Raw genomic sequence first — 16,660 nt, forward strand, 5'->3', positions numbered from 1 at the left:
TGAGATAATAAAAAAGGCAATGGTAACATAAAAAGCTATAATTATACAGCTAAAAGATACACGTATTTGTTGGCATTCAGTGAACAAAAAGTTAAAGTTGTTTTTCCTCTTTTGCTCTTTTATCTCTGCTGCTTTTCAATCTGATGTAAGTTATTGGTACTCATTTCTCGGTCCTTAGCTGTTCTAAACAACACTGGTTTTGTAGTAATAAATAACATATGCAAATGCTTTTAGTTTTCCTTCTGAATCTTGTAATTTGGTAATTCACCTATGCACTGGAAATTTTACTGTTTTTTTCCCCTGATATTATCAGCACAAAGAAGATGGGCAGTAACGGCAATGGAGGTTTTGGTTTTTTTCTCTCTTCAGTGATGGTCAGGGTTATTCCTATGTCAGCAGAGTGCCCTGGCAGCCAAAAGGGCTGTGTCCTGGGGTGTATCAGCATCATTAGACAGCCAAAGAAGGTGGTGGTCCTAATCTGCACTGTGTTGTTGCTGCCCCACCTTGACTACTGTGTGCATTCTTGGGTATATTCGCAGTACATGAAAGGCATCAAACTATGGGAGTGTGTCCACAGGAGGGAGATCAAGATTGTGAAAGATCTCAAGGAGCAGCTGAGGTCACTGGGTTTGCTCAGCTTGGAGAAGAGAAGGCTGAGGGGTAACCCCAGAGGTGCTGATTTCCTCTCTCTGGTGAACAGTGACAGGACATGAGGAAAGGGAATGAAGCTGCATCAGGGAAAGTTCAGACTGGATGTTAGGGCAAGGACTGATTGATAGCCATTCATTCTGGAATGATAGCTGGTCACTGGAACAGGCTCCTCAGGGAGGTGGTCACAGCACTGAGCCTGGCAGAATTCAGGGACCCCGTGGATGATGCTCTTAGTCATGTGGTTTAGGTTTAGGCAGTCCTTTGAGGACCAGAGAGTTGAACTCAGTGATCCTCATGGCTGCCTCCCAGCTTGAGAGATTCTGTATTTTCTTTATACACAGACATTCCATACTAGAATGTTTTTTCCATTTCTGTATTTTAGGTGCTGTATCAGGAGCCAGAGAAAGCTGGGAGTATGATTCAGGAGCGAGAGACCTTCAGAGTCCAGACCTCCACAGTCATTTTATGCTACAAAAGGTGTTGGAGTGTGGTAGAAGCAATGTGACTCAACAGGCTGCTCTGCAAAGACTTCTAGCTCAGGCCTCAAATTTTAGCAACTCTGTTGGAGGAAGCTACTTAGAACTTGCCAACACTGTAAGTGCATTTTATGTTTAAGTCTGCTTTTAAGTTTTGTAGGAGGACTGGTGGTTTGATTTGCTTTGTTTTTGTTTTTGAAGAAGCATATTTATTCCACTCTTAGAGCCCATACTGAAGTAATTTTTACTTATTTTTTCAGAAAATTGATGTGATTTTAGCAATAATGTAGTGTATAGTGTTTCCAAAGCTTCATAACCAAGTTGTGTCAAAAAAGGTAAGAATCTGTGAATGGTCAAACTGAATTTCCTAACTGATACAATTTAACAGAAGATTTGTTTATAAAAATGTCCTCCCAATTAATTTTAAGTGTGTCAGATTGCTCAAAAGTGTTGTGCAGCAGAATTCTTCATATAGTATTTCATTACTACCCACTAAATTATGTGGTACTTTCTTTAAGCCCTTGGTGTGCTTTTTTATTTCTACAGGCAAATGCTATTCTCCATTTAAAAAGCCCACATAACTGTGTGTGCTAGTTTTGACTGGAGAAAGGCAAATTTTCTTCACAGTGACCAATGTGGAACTGTGATTTGGGCAACACTTTTGGAGGAGTAAGACATTATTTTTTGCTTGTTCCACATTTGTATTGAGACCATGTTTGTATTTTAATTTTAACCCAGGCATCTTATAAAAGACCACCTATTTTGTAGCATGTTTCTGGTTTATGTTGCACAGAAGCTTAGGTGGAGAAGTAAAAGATGCTAAAACAAAAGTGAAAAATTTCTAATTAAAAAACATTACTCTCCACTGGCATGCTTGACTTTGATGAAATAGACTCCTAGTTCATGATACCATAAGATAATTTAAGCTGTAAGGGAAACCTCAGGATGTTTTCTGGTCCAACACCCTACTCAAAATGGAAGTGATTGCTGACAACAGAGGAAAATCAATGTCTTCAAGCCACATTATTTAAAAAGAGAAATATGAAAAGTATCTTGACAATGCTCACAAAAGCTTTCTTGTTTTATCCAAGTTCCTAAACATGAGCTGATACAGGACCTGTTTTCATATGCAGAGTAAAAAAATGTAGATATTAAAAATTCCTCAAGAGCGAAAAGAATTTAAGGAAATTTGTATTTTCTTAAAGGAATTGTGTTCTCATGTTTCCTATGGAAGATAATAAAAGATCAGCTGTGGTTCAAACATGAGCTCACCCAGAAGCATAGGAGCAGAAAACAAGTAGGCACGCATGTATTATAAAGAGAATAATGCAGGGGAATTGAGAGATTATAGGCTGTTTAGCAGCTTTGTTTGTATGTTCTATTTCTTGAGGGGAAATAAGAGCAATTTGAAGTGAGGAGCAGAGGACATGCAGATTTGTAAAAGAATAATCAAGTCCATCCAATATAATACCTCCTTTAAGAGGAGATGGAAGACAAACAATACACATCGTGTTTCTCCAGTAAAACATCTGACCCTGCCTTGAGTGATGCTCTCATCATCAAGGCAAGAAACATAATTTAAGTGTAACTACCAATGGTTGTACAGTGATGATTCAGAAGTTTTGTGCTGTCACACATTTACAGAGATATGATACAAAGCTACAGTGCGCAATGTTACTCAAGAATGCACAGTGTGATGGCTCCTGCATTGCTATTTTACGTAAAAATAAAAAAAAAAAATTAAAATTCAGGAAGCTTATAAAAAATACGGATTCCCAGGTTTTATGTCTTTCTGAATCAGGGGAGGACATCAGGAAAAGTTTTTTTTACCCCCAGCATGGTTAAGCACTGGAAAGGCTTCCCTGAGCAGTGGTCACAGCACTAGCCTGGCAGAGTTCAAGAAGTGTTTGGACAATGCTCTTAGGCATGTGGTGTGACTCTTGGAGGGTTTTGTGCAGGGCTAGAAATTGGACTCAGTGATTCTGACTGGGTCCCTACCAACTCAAGATATTCTGTGATTTGGTGATCTCTATATTCCTTCTATGCCTGCTGTCATGAAAGATGCCTGCTCTTTGTTTTAATATGTTACACTTCTGCTTTAGAATATTTCTTCTATGCTTTTCAAAACCAAAGTAGAGTCATCAGTCTCTCATTTATATGTAGATGAATACAATAACATCTTCATTTGACTCCTGCTGAGCACTGGTGTCATGGGTCATATGTAAATTTTTGCTTCGGCTTTATTAAAATGGAAAGAGAAAGGAGCAAGAGAAAATTGAGAGAATTATTTACTTTGGGTTTCAATATTTATTCATCTTTCCACAAAATTTAATACTTTGGGGCATGCTTACTGCAGTCTAAATTTAGGCTCTTCAAAGAGATAAACATAGCCTTCACAGAGCTGAGATTTAATATAGGTTCTTCCTTCTCTGTCTCTTCCTCAGATCTTTTACTGAGCGGCATTTGCCACAATGACAAACAAGCTGTTTCCTAGCATTCATTCTCATCTTTCCCATTCTTAAAAGTTGAATTCAGTTAATTAATCAAGTGTCAATTCTTGTTATTAATGTCCTAGTTTGCCCTCTAGCAGGCTTTTTTTAGCCTCATTTTGACTTTAAACTGTGCAGTCAGGCTAAAGACATCCCTTGTGGTGATAATGTACTCCAACAGCATAGATTATACTCCTCAGTCAAGACAGAGGGTCTCCATGCTGTCCTTAACATTTAGGTTTTCCATTTGCAGAAGCTAAATGAACATCAGTCCACTGTGCACAGAGGGGAAGGGTTCAGCTGTATTTTTGAGAACAGAGTGTGGTAGAATTTCATTATGACCATGGATTAGTAGGCTGTGTTGCTATTTCCTCCTCAATGCAGCCATGCCACATGGCTACATTGAGGTTATTCTTAGTCAGAGAGAAGAGCTTATTTACAGAGTTGCCAGAATTACTTCCTGCAGCATCTCACTCTTCTGGCCAACCACTAAGTGTGCATAATCCTGCTTTTTATCTTTATCTTGACTGTCAATGCAAAATGGATGTGTCTAGGTGGGAGGGTGTTGGTGCAGAATGCTCCACCTGCAAAATCTGCACTTCTCATCTCAAGAGCAGCTAGTTTTTGGAATGTCTCCTCAAGGACAAACAGCAAACTAGTACAAAAATTTTCTTACTGGTATATGCTCTTTCTTATCTCCCCCCTGTCTGATTTTCATGTGTCTGAACCTCATCTGGAGATACTAAAGACATCACTGGGTTTGAGAATGGGCTGTTAATTTGCATGCATGACAAAGTATGCTTTATGTAATTTAGTTCTAGCTATGGACTCTGTCAAATGTAGATACCATCTCTAGTGTGTACACAGACCAAAAGTTTGCAAAGTACAAAGTTAAACTGAAAATACGTGTAACAAATCAACATATAGTTGTGTTAGCATTAGTTTCTCAGCATGATCTCTAGCAGATGAGAACTCAGTGTCTTTGTTTTAGGAAGCGTCATGTTATCTGACAATAGATATTCTTACTGCAATACCTCTTTATTAGTCAGACTCAGTGAATGTCTACCTTGCTAATTTTTCTTCCTGGAAAGCATTGAGCTGCAAGTTATGACAGACAGAACCACTATTTTGAGAAGGCTATTCTTTTTAGTTGACATAGTTTATACTGAGCAATAGTATTCTGAAAGTCACTATTGCATTTTCCAGGAACACATGACTTTTCCTTTCCTACCTGGATCTGCTCCTTGATCAGGCAAATCTAATTTGCTGTGGTTTACTTATATTAATAGCTTTTATGTATAAAAGAGCACATTTAGTATTATCATTTTGTTTACATTTATGTCAGTCTGTAGTGCTGTTTGTTTTGGATAATTGCTTCAAACAGTATCAACGCTCTGCTTCATCACGAGTCACAATAAGCATTTATGTGCTCTGAGGTACATGTAAATGTAAATTAAGTGATTTACATGTAATTTCCATGCTGCTGTCATGTTATTGAGCATATAATAATTTCTTGTAATTCCTTAATGTTATAAAATGTACTTAGTACTTTAGCAGGAGAATATCTCAGAGGTGCTTGGTGTATGGCATATGTTCACATGTGATATTCTGTGATGAAATTCAAAACACTGAATTTAATATCTTTGTCTGGTCCTTTCTTCAGCACATCAGGTGATTTGACAATACATCAAGTGTTCTGTTATTTCTTACCTTACCTCCTACCTTGACTGTTGGATAGCCACCCTGTCCTTTGCTGTGTGACTATCAGGGCATGTGCCTACATAACCAACAATCTTTCATTACAAAGACTGAAATTCAGATTATCTGATGATAAAAGATGTCTGCTTGTTCATCTTTTATGTATATAAGTTTTTATGTGGCACAAGTCAGTGTAATGTTAATGTGTTAGAGACATGGTATCATTCACCCTCCCAAAAAGATGTACACCTTGTCCGAATAGTGTAATTTTTATTTTTTTTTAGACTACATTTTGGGGTAATTTTAACTAAGCAAGTAAATGTTGGTTTTAAGATTGATTCCTTAGAAACAGGAAGGATTGTCTGGTTACCTAAGAGAGCAAAGATACTTTTGCAGGGGATGAGGGAAAAAGGGATTCCTAGAGATTTGTGGTAGTCTAGGGATACTCTAGTATCTCTCCTAAATATGAACAATTTTCTCTTTTGCTAATTTATAGGCATTAGATGTAAATTAAATGGTAATCCTGTGGAAATTCTTTTGGGAAATGATCTTTAAGAGAAAGTAGCAAGAAGTCTGAAAATGGAATTGTACTGTGAGAAAGGGAATTCTGTGGTTGGTTTGAGGCTACTGTTGTTTGGTGTTGCTGTTAATGAGAATCTGCTTCAAAATTTCTCCTTTAATTTCTTACGCTCTTATGGTTTTGGTGCTCATTAATATTGGTATGTCCTTTTCTGGCAAAGTTTGCCCCTTTTATCCCAACCCTCCTCTCCAAATCTACTCTGTTTTAAAATAATTTTTGCCTTAGTGTGGGAAGCTCTGCTCCTTCAGCTTCCCTGCCCCTTCCCCTACAGTCAGGGAAATGGGCCCCAAAGCATCAGGTATCCCGTGCTCTCAAGGCAGTTCTTTTTGAATGGGGCTGGGGACTCTGTCCCATATTTGAAAACCTGTACATACAATAAACCACTGGAGCTGGATCTCTTCCTCTTCTCCCCTTGCAGCCATGCTTTCCCCAAATTCTGTATGCAACTTCTACTGCAATTTCTTTTTCATGCCAATAAAAATCATTGCTATAAAAATGTAGCTTAATCATGCCTTCACTTAGAACTGAGATAGAAAGGCCTGAAATTGAAGATTCTAGTGGTGTGGACAGTTGAGCCTACTACAAAAGCTTTGTGTCCAGGTCCAGGATAACCTTGCCTTCTGTGTGTGTGCTTCCAAACCAAGCATCGTTTCCTTTCTGCCAGGCTAAAAAATAGAATCCAAGAATTCCATTAAAGCAAGAACTGATTATTGGCATATTGATTCAGGAGGGTTAGCTTGTCCAAAATCAGGCACAAAGGCAGTTTCTTTCTGACAGGCTTTATGTTTAGGGGTGTGGGAAGCTGTTAGCTCTTTGATCTCAAGCCAGCATTGTAATGGACCTTGTTTGTCTCAAGCAGGCATCAGCTGTAATGGGATTATGCTTTTTGTTTATAGAGGCCTGGCTTCTGTAGCCCTCTAAAATCGTTGTCAGTTACTAGTTTTTCTCTTAAAATGGACATTCTGGATTATGTCTGCCAGGACTCATCTATTTTATATGAAATGTAGTTTTGCTGTCTTTTGGATTGCTAGCATTATAACAGAGGTAGAGGTGAGAAAATGGCAAATTATATATATATTTTTAAATTCTGTTAGTGTTTCCATCTGCAGACAATCATAGCTCAGTGTGATGGGTGTCAGCACAGGTCACATTTGTTCAGGCAGACTATGAATAGATCTTTTTAACTGAGGCTTTTAATTGGATCTTTTGCATGACAGTCAAACAGTCTCTCTTACAAGCATATGATAAAGTTGAAGTGCAGAAAGTGATGGGTTTTGACCTAGTTTGGATGATCTGAAATGGCATATGGCAATCAGGCACTATAGTCTTAGCAAGGGTGTTTAAGTAGATGTTTTGAAGGTTTCAAAACTTCTAATTTAACTTAGTTGCGAGGACTTTGTATTTTTTTTCTACCTCATTGCTCAGAAAATGCCCTTATGCATCCAGTTTTCTTTGCTGTACTCAAGGAAGCTCTAGCTCTAGTGCAGGTGTTCAGATCCTTTTGCTTTTCCAAATTTATTTTTCCCCTGCAGTTGTCTGAGATGAAGAGCAATTCACCTGTTACAATGGGCAACATCTTTGCACACAGCTATACAGAATAAAGTGTTAACATTATTATTATTAGCAGTGCCAAGCTGAGTCTTAGGGCCAGGGGTGGTCTGGTGGAGCAAGATTACCCTCCTGGGTTCTGGTGTGCCAGAAGGATTACCACCTACCTCTTGTCACAGGGTTTTCTTTTCCACCAGATTTTCTGCCTGCTCTCTGAGTGTAAGCTGGTGACTTGAGTTTAAGTTGGCAATGCCAAACTTCTGTGAATCCTCATTTTTTAAAAAGTTGGGGAGATGACTTATTGCCCTTTTTCTTTTACAAGCACTACACCCTTGTGTTCTGGTTACATGAAGTACAGGATTTTGGTAATAAACTGAAAATCTTCATTGCAGTGCAGAGTTGAAAATGGACTCTCTTAAGTGCTTTTGCAATTCAGTGCTAGTTTAGTTATAATGGAGTAATCAGCTGTTATCCTGCCAACCCAGAGGGTCAAGGCAGGGTTCCCATAGAAACCTGTCAGTGGAACAGTAAATTTCATCAAGATGCTGCTGTCCCTTGGAATTATTTGTCTGCCACTCTAAGGCCTGGGACACTGACCTGAGGCAGAGCAAGGTGCTGCCACTGTTAGGACACCCCACTCCTCTTTGTGTTGTGATGTTTTTTTAATTACTGTGTGGTTGTCAGCATTGCTGTTTTAGGGAACTGTGAAAATGGGAGGGGAGTGCTTATACACATGTGCTCTCTTGTGCTAACTGTTCTTACTTTATGTTAAAAACTGTTTCAGCCTGATTGCTCCATTTTGGGCTAGAAATCCACGTTATCACTTCTCATCAGGGAGGGAGGCAGTTTATGATTGTAGTTGTGTTGCAGTGAATTCCACCTTTCTTCCTGGTAGGAAGCAACCAAAGTAAACTGTTTTTTCAGGAAGGGCACTGTCTGTTCTGTGAAGAGTTCATAGTGAAATAAGTTCACCCCACTGAAATACTCAAGTGAGGTTCATGCCTTTAAGCCAAATAGCCATCTGTAATTTCCTGAACTCAGTTTTGTATTTATTTACCTGCTTGAAACTATAATTTTAAGAACATGACTGGAAAAAAATGACATTGAATCTTTCTATTCTCTGAATTTTTTAAGAGATTATAAATGCATATTATTGTTTGAATCTAATTTTTACACAGATTTTCTGATATACATTATAGAAAAGGAGGGAAAAGTCTTTGTTTCTATAGCACCTACATGAGTAGTAGGTGTTTTACATAATGATGAATTATCTTGTGCAGGGATTTTGAATTGAGAAGGCAGAACAAACAAGATTTTTTTAATACAAGACATGGGGTTGTTTATTTTACTTGGTTTAGCTGGTTGATAGAGCCTTATCTGAAAGTAAACACTGGAAACAGTAAGCAAATAATTTCTCAAACTAAGGGACTATCCAGATGAGGCCTCAAAATGAAGATTTTATGTCTGTAATCATCTGAAGTAAGTGTAAGTGGCTTGAGAAAAATGTCATGGAATGTGGAATCAAATAAAACCGTACAAGAAGAGAGCTCATAAATGCTGAAGCAGTGTTGTCTGCTGTCCCTCAACATGTAAAATGGAGCGGACAGGTATGAAGGCTGAAGTAGACATGGGTGAGGCAGAGGTAAGACAGCCTTGAAGGTTATGATGAGAAACTTGAATGTAGGAAGATGTAAAGGAAAAATGTCACTGGGGAGATTTAAATTGTATATGGGAAAGCAGTTAGAAGGAAAAAATGAATTTTCTTGACCAGATCTGTATGTCAGGTTAGAACAGAGAGTTTGTATTTTATGTTTAGCTGTCCACAGAGAGAAAAACCCCATAAACGCCAGATCTTCAGAAAAAAAAATGCTAGTATTTATCTGCTAGTAGAGAGTTGAGAAGTGATCTGTAGACCAACTTGCTGACCTTCATAAGCAGCTACTAAACTATGCAGACACAAAATATATTGAATTTATGAATGTAGATGAGAACTGTAGGAATTCAGTTACAACAATCATAGAATAGATCTGGTTGAAAACTAAGGGGTTTGATTCACTAAAATTTTTCTGTATATTACTTCGGCTCATGTCATTGTTAATGTAATTTTAGTTATAATTTCTGCTAAAAGAAAGCACTCCAAACCTGTAAGTGGTCAGAGAAGTTGACATTCTTGTAATTTAAGTGCTCATGCCAGCTAAAGTCTTGCAGAGCTTCGAGCAGGGATCTGTCAGATGCTTGCTTTCATTTGTCAGAATTTGTTGGACTGGAGATATTTCAAGTGGAACATTTCACTGGATCAAATATACATAGATAGATCGATCGATTGATAGACAGATGGATAGATATAGCTAAGTGTATGTACACGCATGAATAAGAGATGTATGTGTGCACACTTGTTTGTGAAAGTATGTACAGGGTATTTACAAAGGTCACAAACTGTACATACACAAATGGGTGAAATAAATGTACATAAGTGTGTGTGTATACACACATATGGTCAGAAACTATCCAGCAGTTCATCTGTTAAACATTCAGAGATCTTGTCCACAGATGGTGAAGTGGGGGTGAAAGTGCTTGGCTAGGTGGGGATGAAGTGCCAAAGCACAGCTCTGATGTAATCCTGGGGCCAGGATCCATCCCCTTTTTTTGTGGGAACTCACATCATCATTGACCCATGACTCAGAACACTCCGAGTAAGGGAGTTGAGTGTTCAATGTGCCAGTGGTAATGAAAGTCAGAGTGGAGAGAAATCTTGGAGTTAGGAAAAATAATTACATGCAGATGTCTTGGTATAGTTCAAGGGCTGCTGAACATTTGCAGAGGCACGATCATAACTGTGGAATGGGGACTGGAGGTGGAAATGAGAGCCTGTGAAAGACAACATACGAAACAAAAGAGAGGTAAGGAGTAAGGAGGGAATAGAGGGAACTTCACTATTAGAGATTGGGAAAAATAGGAGAGACTTAGCAGGTGAGTCTTTCTGGATTCTATAAAAGTGAGAAATTTTGGAAGAGGTTCAGTTCACAATTGATAAACAGGAGGAAATGCAAGTTGGCTACCAAGATAGTAGGACTTGAAATTAATTAATTTCCTTGTGGTTAATAACTGGAGGAATTATGGATATGAAGGGACGCTAAGCAGAAGTATGATGGTGTGAATTGTAATTTACAGAATGGCCTTTTTGGTGTTTCTAAGCAAGGAGCAAATAAAGTGATGATAATTAGGTGGCTGTGACATAGAAATGGCTATTGTCTCTCCTTGTCCTCACAGACAAGTCACCAGCATAAATAACAGGCACAAATTGACTCCTGGTCCTTTTCCTGTCCTGACCTGATGCTGAGGTTTTGTGGGGTCAGCGGGAATACAAATGAATGTGATAGATTTGGATGAAATGACAGGAAATGAGAGTGTTTGTTTGACAGGTTGGTGAGAGGCTTCATGGCATGAAATACTGGAGGATGGAAAGAGGGATCAAATGTGAACTCCCAAGGAGACTGGTCAGGTCAAGGACGTGACTTTTTAAGTGGATTGAGTTGCTGAGGAAGGGTGAACAGGTGAGAGTAGCTGATTGAAGTGCTGTTTTGTAATTATATTGTTCTAGACATATTATCTGTTTCAGACTTATCGAGATGGTTTGATTCAAGGAAAGAAAAAATATTTGCTCATGTTTTCTTCAGAGACAGTGCTTCATTTTCCAGTGTAAGGTTAATTCCAATTGTTTCAAATGGGTTGGATTTTTTTTTTTTCTCTCAGCCTATATGCATAACCTTTACTGTCACTAATGAGAACAGTTTGCATCATGAACCTACTATCCCTTTCAGCCTCTCCCTCTTAAATCATGGTGCATTAGTGCTATTGAATGAAGAATTTTCTGGAAACATTATCCAACTTGTATATTGTATTGAATTTGTGCTTCTAACTTTAGCTTTCATAGTGATCTGAGTGCTATTTTCTAATGGAAATTTGGACTTTGGCACTATGCCAGTGTGTTTTCTGCAAGAATGAAAAGGAAAAAAAATTGTACTCCAATTGTTTGTACTAGATTTGTGTGTGTGATTTGTGTGTGTGATTTGTGCGTTGGATTGTGCAGAGCGCTGCTCTAACTGTAGGGATGATATTGAAACAAACAAACAGGAACTAAATGCTCAGTGGACTTCAATTAGTTGCATTTCAATTACAGAGCTAATTAACCAGAACCAACCAAGGAGGCCTTATTGCATACATCCTAGAATCCTAATCAGCTAATAGTGCATGTTGCACGCAGAGTGAAACTCTGAAAGTGGTACACACTATGTTGAAGAATATGTGACATGCACATATTTAGTAGATAATTACTTTTACACTGTAGTTTTTACTCTACAGCTGTTGGAACAAGGAAGGAATATTCATGTATGCCAAGTCTGACAACGGCTCCAGTAACTGTAAGCTAATAGACTATTGTAATTACTGAGACAGATTATGAGGGAGAGGTCTTACAAAATAATGAGAATGCTAGTGTTTTGCATATTTTGTGGCACTTTCAGAAGTACAGACGAGGTGATGGAGTTGTCACTTGTCCCAAAAGAATCCTTTCACACCACGTGATATAGCAAATCTTAATGAATGCTTATTCAGATACAATCAATAAACTAGAAATCCTCAGTGAATCTCAGACATATGTCAGTGATTCTTTTTCTACACCTGAATGAGATTAAAAAAATGGAATAGGGTGGCCATAGGATTATTAGTTCAACGATCAGCAAGCTGGCCACACTAATGGTTGTTGCTGCATAATTCTGAAATTATCTTGGGAAGAATGTGTCAGTGCAAATGCACTTACCACAAGCAGTGTGTGCATCATGAGTGCTTTAGAGGTACATAAGGCAGTAATGGATCAGAAATGCCCTGCAACTGAGTGGAAGTCCAGGCCAGTGTGTCTGTCTCAGACAGAAAGTGTGCAGTGGATGTTGTTTCTGAAGTCTCTGTGCTAGTCAGGGTTGTCCATCTTCTTGTTACCTACTTCCACACCGAGGCATCCACTGACAATGTGTCATCTTGGGCTAAGAAATATCTGATTCTTCTTCCCACTCCCAGTCCAACCCCCTCCTTGCCTGTAGAGGCTAAAAAAGTGGCAGGAACAAGGCTAAGGGCAAGGGATCATTTCTGTTCTAGGCAGGGAACTGAGTCACCAAGACAGAGAATGAACAGTCAGCTGCCAAACAACAGAGAGGGACTGAGTCCAACAGGCCCCTCTCTCCCTGAGTCACAGGGTGCTCTGTTCATTTCCTGGCAAAGCAAAATTGGCACACTTGAGGTTTTCTTTTGTTTGCTTTGAAGCCTGCCTTTGGCACAAGCCAGTGGGAAAATACACTTTGGCTTAAACAAAGTTCTTTGTACCCTGCTATTGTATTAAGTCACTCACATGTATTTGGAAGTGGTGAAACAGCCTGTGGACAGCTGGGCAGGTCTATCAGGGAATTTGATTTTATGATGTAACATCTTCATTTGGTTAGTTAATGGACTTGAAAAATGCAAGATAATAATGACATTTCACACAGGAACAAGTTCTGCATCTTCAAATGTTCGGGATATGTTCTTGATGCTCCTGTTTTAAAAACATGATATAATAATAACTGTTTTAGAATAATTATTACACTTAGTCTTCGCTAGCCTTCCACAGTAAAGAAATGCCTGCACAGTTTATAAGGATGTTGAAACAAGTGTTGCCAGTTTTTATGGGTTAGTTAACACTTGATGCTTTCCAACTGAGAAATGTCTAATCCCGTACCACGCAGTGCAAGTATGCAGAGGTTGCAATGGGAGTCATCTGGGGTTAAAGTAAAATAATTTCTCATCAGAGTTTGGTTTAACCATTTCATTTATCTGCACATGAGTTATAATTAATTTTTAAATGTTAAACAGACTTTGTTCTGAAAGTTCCTGCATGTATCTCCCAGGTTCTTATGCACAATTGAAGCTGTGCCTAATTCTGTATGTGAATTCTGATGTTGTTTTTCAGTCAGTCTCTGTCTCTTTCAACCATGTTACTGCATAGAGTAGGAAAAAGGCAGAAAAAAATCCTGTGTAGCATAGGTGTAGAATGCAGAGTGGATCTAATTCAGATCCTGAAGTGTCCTACTTGGGTTGTAGTATCATGTGCTCTGGTCTGTCTGATGGCTGATCTGCCAGAAATGGACAAACAATGGTGAGTTTTGAAGAAAATAAATCAGAACTCCTAATTTCTGAATGCCTGTTCACAGTCAGCAGGGAAGTATTTGGCAGTATAGGGATAGAGCATGGGAAGTGCAGTGTATTGAATCCATAATTAATATGAGTTCCTTTAGAAAAGGAAAAACCTCAGAACTTTATTCTTAGTATTAATACTGAGGCTCAACCCTGTGCTGGTAAACCTGTGATAGATGTGATAGAACTGGATGAAGATAGGATCAGAGCAGATTATAAACAGGAAAATAAAGTTAGTATGGGTAGTGGTACAAAATACAAAAGACTGACATTTTTTTCAAGGCATAGTTTTGAAAAGATTAAACATTTTTAAATGTACTGGTGCAGGAATGTGTCAGCTGCAGGAAGTTTTGAATGGAAGTTGTTGGGTTTTACCTTACCTATGAAAAATGTGCTGAGTCACTCTACAGCCCCTTTGTTTCTGGGTACAGATCCCTGTTAATCACATTTTAATGTACAGGAGATCAGTGTACAACACGGCTGTGGATATGCTGTTTCCGTGCTCCAGTCTGGAGAAGCCGGCACTCCCCTGCCTCCCTGCCCACTGCAGGGGACAGCACAGTCTGTCCCAGCGTCGCCCTGTGCCGTGAGACACCGTCCCTCTGCCAGCAGAGAGCAGTGCAGCCCTTCTCCGGGATTTCAGGGGCCATAACTGGAAACATGTGGGAAACAAAGCAGATAAGTAAGGATGAATATATGCAGAAGCACTGAACACAGAGGCAGTCCTGAATGGAAGGTGGGACAAGGAGGATGCACTCAGTGGGGAAAACAGTGGAGAGTGGAGGTGATGCAAAGTGGGCATGAAATAAGGACAGGAAACCCCAAAATACAGACTGTGCTAAAGCAAACTGGAGACCTGAAGGATGAACGTAAAACATCTAGGAACGAGACTGTGGCATTCCTGTTACCCTATGAGCCACAGGAGTGTTACAGCTCCTGGTGCTGGGCATGGAGGAAGGACAGGGGCGCAGGATGTGCGACGAGTTTGTAGCACCATAGAGCAATATAGATATGCTTTTCTGGATTCTGGATCTTAATGTGCTTCTTGTGGTGAATTGGGGTGAATTATCCCTATGTCCACATGCTGATACTAATCTGTGATTAACAGAGGAGAAAGAAAAACTCACATAATTATTTTCAAAACGTTGCTCTTGGAGTACATTGTTTTCCATGCAAATGAGTACAAGGATAGAGGCACAGCTTATATAGCATTTATTCCTGACTCTTACATTTGGGGTTTTTTTCTGAACTAATTTGGTACTTCAGTAATATATTATATTAAGATGGTCAGATAAATTTCAGTTGCAGAGGATTGTGTTTCCTACATCTGACTCAAAAAGTATATCAGAATCCAATCAGAAAGTGTGTGGGGCTGTGTTTTAGGGAACAGAGGAAAGGGGAAAAGGAGTCGACGTTTCTTGTAATGGGTACAGCATGTCCATAAATCCAATTTATTAAGGATTTTTCCTCTATTTTTAGAGGAATGTTGAAAGCAAATGCTTTTTTCTCCTCTTCTTCTAGTAGTATCTCCTGAACTCTTTGTAAAATGTCAGTCTGTTATGTAAAATCTGCAGCATTCTAATGGTGCTTTCAGGCTTACTTTGACCTTTTGAAATCATTACAACCCCCCATCCCCTACAGCTCCCCATTTTTCCTTACTTAATTGCACAGAGGAACAGGGAAATAGGAATCCAATTTATTGTTATCCAGGTGGCGTATTCCTGTCTACTTAGCTTTATGGTTTTCTGTATAGTAATTAGTATGCAGAAAGCTGGAGAGATGCCTGTAGTTCCAAAATGAACTCTCTGTAGCTCTCTCTCTCCCTCCCTCCCTCCCACTTGCGCTCTCCCTTCGGCACCGCCCCTTCCATGCACCCTTTAGCCAGCAGCAAGACAGCTGTGTTTGATCATAAACCACTTAAACTCCAGGCTCACTGGCAGGGGAAACTTTAGCGTGAAGTGCAGCCTTGGTTTCTCTCGGGGAAGGGAGCTTTCTTTTTTCCTTTCTGCCTCTCCAAATACTGAGGACTATAGCAGTACTCTGCTTTTAATTTCTCTGTGAACTTGTGTGAAGCTCGTCAGATTTTTCAGAGTATGTTCAGCGGCATTGAGAGATGCCTTTTAACAGAGTTGTGGAAAAGAGCAGCATAAAGCAGACAGCAGAGATGAAGCACGCCTTGTAGATGGACTAAGACAGCCCGGGGATCCTGGTAAGCACTTCATTCCCTGCATTCTCTGAGCACTTCACATTATTAACAAGTCTCTCTTAGCAATGGATTGTCTGTGAAGTCAAAACCAGTTTGGCTCTTCCAAAGATCTTGCATCATTAACTTAAACTCTCAATGTGGAGTAAAAATGGCTGTCTAGAGCAAAATGTATAAGAGAGAAAAATTTTGGAGAAGAAAGTATTGAATCAGTTGAACAGAGCTTTGAAGCATTACAATCTGCAGAAATCGTCAAGCCCTGAGAAGTCTAATCATGAATTCTGGAGTTGCTATGAAATATGGAAATGAGTCCCCTGCAGAGCTGAGTGAGGTAAGCAGTTTCAGTGCCCTTCTTTACGCTTTAAAAAGAAACATTCCCCATTCGGGCTTTCAGTCCGCGAGCAATGCAATTAAAAATTAATAGAATGTGTATCTTGCTATAACTTGCTGTGCCAGTCAGGAAATGACCTGAACTTTTTTGCTGCTTTGCTCTGAATGAGTGGTGAAAGGCTAACGATTGCAACCATGTAGAGACATTTTTCCTGTTACCCTGCAGCAGTGATTGCCTTCCCTCCGAGAGCTGTGTTTATACCCAACATTCATCTTTGCAGTAGGTGAAATATGGAGATCTCAGTTGAGATTAAACAGATGGTGATTAATTTAGGAGGGAAGTGGGGTGAGTAGAAAATGACAAAAATTTATTGGTAGGACAACAACATTGGCAGAAGTTGTTTTACTTGTATTTAGCCAAGGTGATACTGTTTGTTTAGGTTAGATGAATTATGTTACTTTC

The 16,660-nt window shown here is 39.2% G+C and overlaps 1 protein-coding gene across 1 annotated transcript in view; it reads left to right on the forward strand.

Annotated features, from left to right (window-relative positions):
* The window catches only part of MCC (MCC regulator of WNT signaling pathway), a 180,648-nt gene that overhangs the window by 28,127 nt on the left and 135,861 nt on the right, over positions 1-16,660 (forward strand). The window contains 1 exon segment of the mRNA XM_030237101.2: positions 1,034-1,245. Coding sequence (XP_030092961.2) covers positions 1,034-1,245 — 212 coding nt within the window.

Source organism: Serinus canaria, chromosome Z, assembly GCF_022539315.1.
Source record: "Serinus canaria isolate serCan28SL12 chromosome Z, serCan2020, whole genome shotgun sequence".
Taxonomy (NCBI): domain Eukaryota; kingdom Metazoa; phylum Chordata; class Aves; order Passeriformes; family Fringillidae; genus Serinus; species Serinus canaria.